Source organism: Echeneis naucrates, chromosome 6 (genome assembly GCF_900963305.1).
Source record: "Echeneis naucrates chromosome 6, fEcheNa1.1, whole genome shotgun sequence".
NCBI classification, from domain to species: Eukaryota; Metazoa; Chordata; class Actinopteri; order Carangiformes; family Echeneidae; genus Echeneis; species Echeneis naucrates.
The window spans coordinates 3,926,307-3,934,844 of record NC_042516.1 but is presented as its reverse complement, the minus strand read 5'-3'; the positions used below and the strand labels follow the sequence as shown (position 1 = coordinate 3,934,844).

At 40.2% G+C, this 8,538-nt stretch overlaps 1 protein-coding gene across 1 annotated transcript; it reads right to left on the bottom strand.

The window, feature by feature from the left end:
• Positions 1-5,736, bottom strand: LOC115045257 (polyadenylate-binding protein 1). Its single transcript, XM_029504855.1, has 15 exons — positions 5,544-5,736; positions 5,057-5,250; positions 4,776-4,891; positions 4,155-4,294; positions 3,959-4,053; positions 3,691-3,828; positions 3,380-3,475; positions 2,960-3,232; positions 2,720-2,810; positions 1,723-1,845; positions 1,480-1,622; positions 1,060-1,144; positions 790-920; positions 484-574; positions 1-369 (listed from the first exon to the last, which is right to left on the bottom strand). Exons 1-14 carry the CDS (start codon positions 5,734-5,736, stop codon positions 485-487), a joined length of 1,908 nt encoding a protein of 635 aa, XP_029360715.1. The 3' UTR covers positions 1-369; position 484.
• Between the last annotated feature and the right edge of the window lie 2,802 nt (positions 5,737-8,538).

The following is an 8,538-nucleotide window of genomic DNA, read 5'->3' as shown; positions in this document are numbered from 1 at the left end:
CATATTTTGAATGAGAATTTATTACAGCCAGTAGTTTACGATACAAATCACCTTTCAAAACGCTCAGCTACCTCCTTCCTGAACATGGCTGATACTCTGAGCACTGACACAGTAAAATGACATAAAACAGAGGAATGCATTCAAATGTATAATTTCGATTTTCTCTATTTTGCTATTTTTTTAAACAAATTTTTGTTTATGATCAAGGTCTAGTCAAACCGTCCCTAGACCTGGCAGATTCAATTGTTTTTTTTTCTTTTTTTAAGAAATAATTTATCATTTTGCGATGTTTTCAGAGTTTTAGGTTTTTCAATGTTTAATTTTTTTTTCTCTTTTTCCATCGGTGAAGCAGGTTTCAAAATGCTCAATCTGCAAGACAAGGGAAAAAAAAACAAAACAATATTTAAGTTAATACTGTAGTTCATTAACTTATGACCTTACCTACAATTCAACCATGAGACTAAAGCCTATCTCCACACACACCTTAGACACTGGGTACACCAGCAGGAGTGGTGGACTTCTGAGCAGCCTCCTTGGCCTGGTGGGCCTGAAGCACGGCAACAGCCTCATCCACCTAAAACAACAAAACACTTCAATTATCACTGAACGAGTAACACATTGATGCACATTGATTTTAAGGATAAAAGGTTTCAAAATGTGGCAAATTCCAAAAAAAAAACAAAAACAAAAACAAAAAACAAACAAACAAAAAAAAAAAAATAAATAAAAAACCCTGTCAACCAGCAGAAGTGTACAGGGATACAACCAACAAATTAGCTATTAACTGACCTTTGAGCGCAATGACTCAGGCGACTCAAGCATATGAAGAAGCTCTGAGTTGTCGATTTCCAGAAGCATACCCGTGATCTTGCCTGCCAGGCTTGGGTGCATGTTCTGGATCAGGGGGAACAGACGTTCACCTAAAGAAGTTAATCAACACTTTTTAAACCACTGACTTCAAGGTAGAAAACCAAACATAGGATATAAAGCAGTAAGTGAACAGGAAAACGTTATGTTTTCATTTAAATCCTCCTAAATCAGGGTATATGACATACTAACCCAGCATCTGCTTCTGTTCCTGAGGGGGGGCAGCAGCCAGCATGGAGGCAGTTAGTGGCTCCTGCCCTTGGACATGAACAGCAGGCTAAAGATAGGAAAAAAAGATTTGAGATGAAGGACTGATTCTGGCCAAATGTTAGAACTTGCAACTGCACTACTACTGATAAGTAGTCTTTACAATCTATTGTTATAACACAAACAACACAAATGACTGACTCTTTTTCAATCATTGTGGACTTAGTTTTTTTTTCCCCAAACTTCCAAAAACTTTTAAGTCCAGCTGCCTTTGAATCAAGTGGAAATGAAAGGGAGGTTAGATATGGGTGTTTAATTGCCAAAACATCTTAAAAATGGTTAGGAATGAAACGCCATTCATACATTTTTCATTACTTTGAAATCAAAAGATAATGGAATTTCTACCTGCTGCATCGTGACCGGTGGCTGAGAGGCCATGTGCTGCTGGGGGTTGCGCACACCAGCAGCATATTTGTACTGCGGCATAGCACGCACTGGGGCAGCAGTGGCTGAAGCACTGGCAGGGCGCTGACTAAGGGCCTGTGTGGCTGAGGTGAAAGAAAGGAAAAGGAGTGTTATAAGCATTAATCCTACCCAAAAAGAGGTAAAAGAAATATTACACAGTAGATTTCTGTTCTAGATACATACGCATACGCTGGGAAGCCATCATCCGTGGGACCTGGGTGTTGGTGGTGGTGGTGGGACGGATGGTGTTAAAGGTCTGGGGCCTGGGAGCTGATGGGCGCATAGCACTGGGCATGTTTTGGAAATCTGGAGTGAGAAAATTGGAGATGCATAAAAGAGTTGTTAGAAATATATATGATAAAGAATGGAGACAGAGGCTGTCAATTTTAGATACTTATAAAAGTATTGATAACAATATACTGTATCAGGATACGATACTCTTGTAAATTAATCAATACTAAAAGTGTCTTCTGCACCATAAGCATGTGTGCAAAGACTGTCAAAGTGGCAGGAATGATGTCAAGCAGCATGTCAAACTCAGCATAACATTTAACACTTTTCATGTTAATAGAAATGCTTATCTAGCCATTTGTCATTTTTTATCCAAGCAGTATTGACTATTTTCCTGGGTATCTTGTTTAACCGCTTAACACTGAAGATTCTTACTGTCCACATTAACTTTTTTCTTATTTTCTACCATAAAAGCACCAGGATGTGTCCTGTGAATGAGTCCTTTTACCCATTTTCTAGAACACTTACAACCTTCGATATCCAGCAGTTAACAGTATGTCGAAAGAATGTATTAATGGTTATGAACAAAGGAGTGGATTCACTGGGATCCTGAAACAGTGGGAATGGAATTAGCAAAACCTCTCAGCTTTCACAAACTTCAGGAAGCTCTACGGTAAAGCGAACATTTGCGAACTTAAGGGAAGTGACACTGGCGACACACTTGGTTTAACAGGGTTAACATTGTAGTATCATGACAACAATATTATGTAGTTTAGCTACCAAGCATGCTCTTTGGCATTCTTTGGTGCACTGGTTACAGTTTCTTGTGCAATGACAACCATTACTGTCACACAGTAATGGAACAAACATATGGCTTTTTCCTAGAGGCTAGTGAACTTGACTGCTGTAGAAAAATACAAGGCAAAACTATGAAAATGTGGTTACTTACGCTGCGGACGAACTCCCTGGGTGGCCCAGCGGGGACCTGGGCGGAGTTGTGCCAGCTGGTTGGTGGAGTAGTAAGCAGCACGGTTTTGGGCCTGAGAAGGGCAGAGGTAAAGCTCTAATTCTTACTGCCAAGGAACTGAATCATTGTCCTATTAACAGTTTCTCTACATCTACCAAAACATCTAACTATACAGTGCTGATTTTTCTGTAATATATACAAATGCAGGCAATGTCCAATTACCTGAGGTATAGCCGCCATGAAATAACCTGAGGGTGGGGCAGGCTGGTATGGGTTGAGGACAGGGTTGGGCACAGCACGGACAGTGGCCATCCTTTGCATGTACTGGTTTGTAAGATGGGCCTGACGCTCCTCTTTACGCTGAGCCAGGGCCACATACAATGGCTTGGTAGCAACAATACGCCCGTTCATCTCTGTTACAGCTTTAGTGGCCTCCTCTGGAGAAGAGAAGCACACAAAGCCAAAGCCTTTGCTCCGACCACCCTCCATCATCACCTACCAGAGGAGAAATTGGTTAGAATTTCTTTCAACATATTGTGTTGTTCATCACCATTAACTCGGATGGAAGTACTAAAGAGAGACTCACTTTGAAATTAAGCCTTGAAACATTTCCACTTTACAAATCCAGTGTTTAATATTTACCTTTGCACTTGTTATGGTTCCAAATGGAGAGAACTCTTTACGCAGACGCTCATCATCAAGGCCATCATCCAAATTCTTCACATAAAGGTTGACGCCCTAGTGTATAAAAAGCCACTTAAACTGTTTCGTATAGATCACTACGTGATATCCACATGATATACACTATAGTAGTGGCTATATATCTCAAAATTAAGGACATGTTGAACACAAGAAATATGCTATTGACATATACTTTCAAATATATGCCTCTTTAAAAAAACTGCCCAAGATACCAAATGAAATCCTGTTCAAAGCACAGAAGTCACACAAACCTGGTATCTGGTCATGCGATCTTGTTTCATCTGCTCAAATTTGCGCTTGAGTTCATTCTGGCGCTCCCCTTTCTTCTGTGCACGGCCCACATAAACTTGTCTGCCATTCAGTTCTTTACCATTCATGTCGTCTACAGCCTGTGGTGAAACAACAAAAAGAAGAAACAGTTTATTTCAAAATAAGCAGCAGAGGTGAAGTGGCACCTAATAAGGTTTGTTGTTTTGAAAACAAGATCAATATTACAAAAGGAGCCATTTCCATCCAAACCTTCTGTGCATCTTCATGTCTCTCAAAGCTAACAAAGCCAAAACCCTTGGATTTGCCACTCTCGTCAGTCATGACCCGGATACTGAGTGCTGGCCCTATAAAATACAACAGCTTATCAACACATGTAACAGGCCAAATTACACAGATAAGCAGCACTGTTGAAAAGCTGTGGCATTAGGAAACTCACTGGACTTACCATATTTGCCAAACAACTCCTTCAGCTTCTCATCATCCATGTCCTCCCCAAAGTTCTTGATGTAAACATTGGTAAATTCTCTGGCACGTGCCCCAAGCTCTGCCTCCCTCTCTTTACGTGATTTAAAGCGCCCAACAAATCTGTTGGTTAAATAATAAAAAAATAGGGGGGGTTAAAATTGCTTAGACTAAACTTATTTCACTAACTTCTAAATGATCCTTCTATATTCCTGTTATGTTCCAGTAAGTTGATGGATATTATTAACTCATTTTCTTATTCAAACCAAATTGTTATTCAGATAGGCGAACGTTTTTGCACCAAGTTGTTTGCCACAATCCACAACCAATGTAATAATGGATTTTTGTACAACATGATCATTCTGATCAGGATTTCACACTTTCACAAAATTGGGATGTTCTTTGCAAATAACATCAAGATCAAGAAGATGTTTCTCTAGGATGTTTGACATGTTTGACTTAACCAATTTGTAAGAAAACCAAAAGAAATCTTTCGCATTTTTGGTGAGTTTGTTGACAAGATGCTGATAAAACAAACTTTGATTAGATGTTAAATTGTTAGACACCCCCAAACACTTAATAGAGTAAATGTAACCCCACTTACACTTTTCTGTCATTGAGCAACATGCCATTCATTTTCTCAATGGCTCGCTCAGCAGCCTCATGGGTCTCAAAATGTACAAAGCCGTAGCCCTTTGAACCATTTTCATCACAAACCACCTTGGAAAGGAGAGATTTGAGTACATCAAAAACAAACCTTAATATCATGCATTTCAAAATTCACACACAATCAGATTTAACCAGCTGAAGCCTTTGGTCATGCAAGGTCTGTGAAGCACTCCAACAGATGATATGGGCAGAAAAAATTTATGCTGCATTATCTACCTTGCACGAAAGGATGTTTCCAAATGCAGAGAAGGTGTCATATAGAGCCTTGTTATCAATGGACTTGTCCAGGTTCTTGATGAAGATGTTGCCAACTCCACTCTTCCTCAGTGATGGGTCACGCTGAGACCACATGATACGGAGAGGTCTGCCTTTAATTACATCGAAATTCATGGTGTCCAGGGCTCGCTCAGCTGAAAGCAAATGGCAAAACTTTTATCACTGGGTTTAAGTCTGGTTCGTATTTTGCAAAATTTGGTAGCGATAGTGCTTCTACAGGACTAATCCTATTTCACGAAGCATTAGCAGTTTAGTGACAAATGTGCAACATGTGCAGTCACAGGAACAAAATGTGTCAAAATCATCAATAATGCTGACTGAGACACAGATGCTATTTGGTGGCATGTATGGCCCATAGACAGTGCAGCAAGATGGTGCCACATCCTTTTTGGGCTCTCCTTGCTTATATACTTTATGATGAACCTACCATCAGCTGGCTGCTGGAAGTTGACATAGGCATAGCCGAGGGACCGGCGGGTGATCATGTCTCGGCACACTCTGATGGAGAGAATAGGCCCAGCCGGGCTGAATTTCTCGTAAAGCATGGCCTCAGTAACGTCTGGATGCAGGTCTCCCACGTATAGGGAGGCCATTGGGTAACTAGGCGCACTGGGATTCATATCAGTCGACGTGTTCACGGGCAACACGATTATAGTGCTACAATACTTCGAATTCTGTTCGACAATGGCCAGCCAATCTCACCGTCTTTGACGAAATTATAATTTTACCTGGCTTAGACAGTAGTTTCACAAAAACGAGAGCGCAGACGCCAATAGCACCTATCTTACTCGTTAGCAACGTGGGCTAGTTAGCTTGATGAGCAAAATGTCGGAACGTGGCCTAACCGATGTGCCTCGCACACTAATTCACAGTCAGTAAGCTGAATTGTCGGTAGCTCTCATTTACAATGATACCTGGAATGACAAAAAGCCGTCAAAGGAAAGGGAGAAATGTTTGGTTAGCGGTATAACTGACAAACGTTATTCACACACGCTTTCAACAATGACGCTAACTGCTCAACGTGCTAACGTTTCTCTCGTTCCGTCTTTCGTTCTTTTTCGAAGGCAGCGTCTTCTTCGCGTTGCTTGGGTTGGCAAATCAAATCCTGCTTCACCGATCTTTGTTTTTCTTATAAAAATATGTCTGCGTGTGCGCTCTAGCTTTTGGTTTGTTTCATAATAATAAAATGTGTGCCGAGACTAGCTCCGGAGCACACCCTACGCAGACGGATTACGGGAATGAAAGGAAGGTCGGTAGAGGTTGTTTCCCGATTCCAGTCGAAACTGCTGCGCGTTCACAACTGAGGTTGACGTCACACATATCGCGAGATTTTATATTGAATTAGATTTTTTTTCTTAGTGTATACATGGTCATTAATGACTTGGATAGGCCGGCCATCTTCTTTTGCTTTTTCTAATTGTGAGGAATGTGTATATCCTGTTTTGCAGTTTTTTTTACTGAATTGTTCACTCATTATCTGTGTAATAAGAAAAATAAACGCGGAAATACAACAGTAAGTTCATTACTGGTGTTTGTATTTAACAATCTGTTTTTCAGTTGTTTTTTGTGTATGCAGTATAATTGTTTTATATATCTATATTGCTGCATTCTCTAATCTAGTTGTCGTATTTTTTCAAATTAATGGTTACTTTTTTTGCTCTTATTTGAAGGGTCTAGATGTCAAGCAATACGATATGATTCTACGTGCTACAATCACCTGAAATAAAAGAGCCACATCTGCTGTATTACATTCCATTTGCCTCTTTTAAAACAATTATACACCTGCATATCATAAAAACAGAGATAATGAAAGTCCATGGAAGAGTTAGTCGACAGAAATATTGCAGCGTTTAAATTATCATATGAAGGAAAAACTAGTCCGTCGTCGAATAAGAATGATAAGTGAAATCTTCAATTTTCATTAAAAACATTAAATGCAGCCATTTGTGAAGTGGCTAGTGACCATTATCGCTGCACTTACGACTTAAGTTTGTTTCAGAAATCTTTCAAATATCGGCGTTTCGTTTCTCTGTCGGTAGTGTCGCGAGAATTCTACACCTCTCCACAGGTAAACGGAACTGGACCACAAGGAGTGAAAACTACATTACCACGCTGTTACGCTTCATTTTGCTGTTCATTACATATACCCCGTGTTAGCAATTTGGCCTCGGAAAAGTCAAGGCAACAATGTTATTTTATTCCTCAATTATCTGAACCATTATTCCGTCACTACATCTCAGTTATGGCACGTTTTGTATGTCCCACTGAACAAAGCTGAATGTTTCACAACCAATACTTGGATGTTTAAACTCAGTTGCATCTGTACATGCATGCTGTCTGTATGAAAAAGTGTGCAGACAGTTCTCTGCAGAGACCAGCCATATTAGCAGAGGTGCTCTATAACATCATTGATCTCTGCAACTTTCTAAACTATCACTGCCATGATCATATTTTCAGCCCTGCATGTAGACATTGGACCCCTACATTCCTCAGTGGCAGCCTTGCAGCACCCTCCTAAATACTGTTCATGGTAGTTAAACAGACACACCCAGAGAACAATGCAGATTGAAATAGTTTTAAAACGTTTTCCTTTAAATGATCAGTGGTGACAACCGGCTTCCTCCTGGAACCAGAGATGCTGTTTATGCTTCAATCCTCTGAAATTCTTGGCTTTTAATGACTCACTCAGTTTCTCTGTGTCTTTTGATCAGCTTAGCCCTCTGGATGTGAGTGAGCAACTATTCATGTCAGTAGTCTTAAAAGATTCAGTGTATTGGTGTGACCTGTGGGACATGAAAATAATTTTAAGAAGAAGTCTGTATAATGTAGCTCAAAGAAAGCATGTTTCTAAGACAAACAAAAGGGCTCATTGGCATCAACAAAGTATGCATTTGAGACAATATTTTAAAAAAAGAAAAGGTTGGGGGGAGGGGGACTTTGCTCTCAGCTTCCAACTTAATGTGAGTCACTGAAAGATTGGCTTTGGGTTAAACTATTGATGGATAACCAAAATATTTAACAAAACTTTTGAAGAAAACTGAGTCAAATTTATTTATGTGAATTAATTCATAATCAAATGCATTTATGTTAGAACTCACATGGAGATGGCATTGAGGGATCACACCCTGCACAACCAACTACCCGAACTTCTGTATGGACATTGTTGTACTTACAAGAACTGCACGCTGCTATCCAAACAGCGAGCCTTGGATTACCAGGGATGTCAAGGACCTCCTCAATAGGAAGAAGAGGGCTTTCAAAGAGGGGGACCTCTTAAACACATCTTCAACATGAGCCTCTGACAAGGGAAGATTCCAGCGCTGTGGAAAACCTCATGCCTCTTCCCTGCCCCTAAGAAGCTTCAGCCTGGTGAGCTGAATGACTTCAGACCTGTCACTAACATCATATAATAAAGTACATGA

Bases quoted from the DNA above. Each gene is read 5' to 3' on its own strand.
- LOC115045257 (XM_029504855.1), bottom strand. From the start codon at position 5,736: ATGAATCCCAGTGCGCCTAGTTACCCAATGGCCTCCCTATACGTGGGA. The intron at 1,846-2,719 runs GTAAGTAACCAC...TTCTCACTCCAG, and splicing joins CCAGGGAGTTCGTCCGCAGC to ATTTCCAAAACATGCCCAGT. The intron at 921-1,059 runs GTTAGTATGTCA...TAACTTCTTTAG, and splicing joins GGAACAGAAGCAGATGCTGG to GTGAACGTCTGTTCCCCCTG.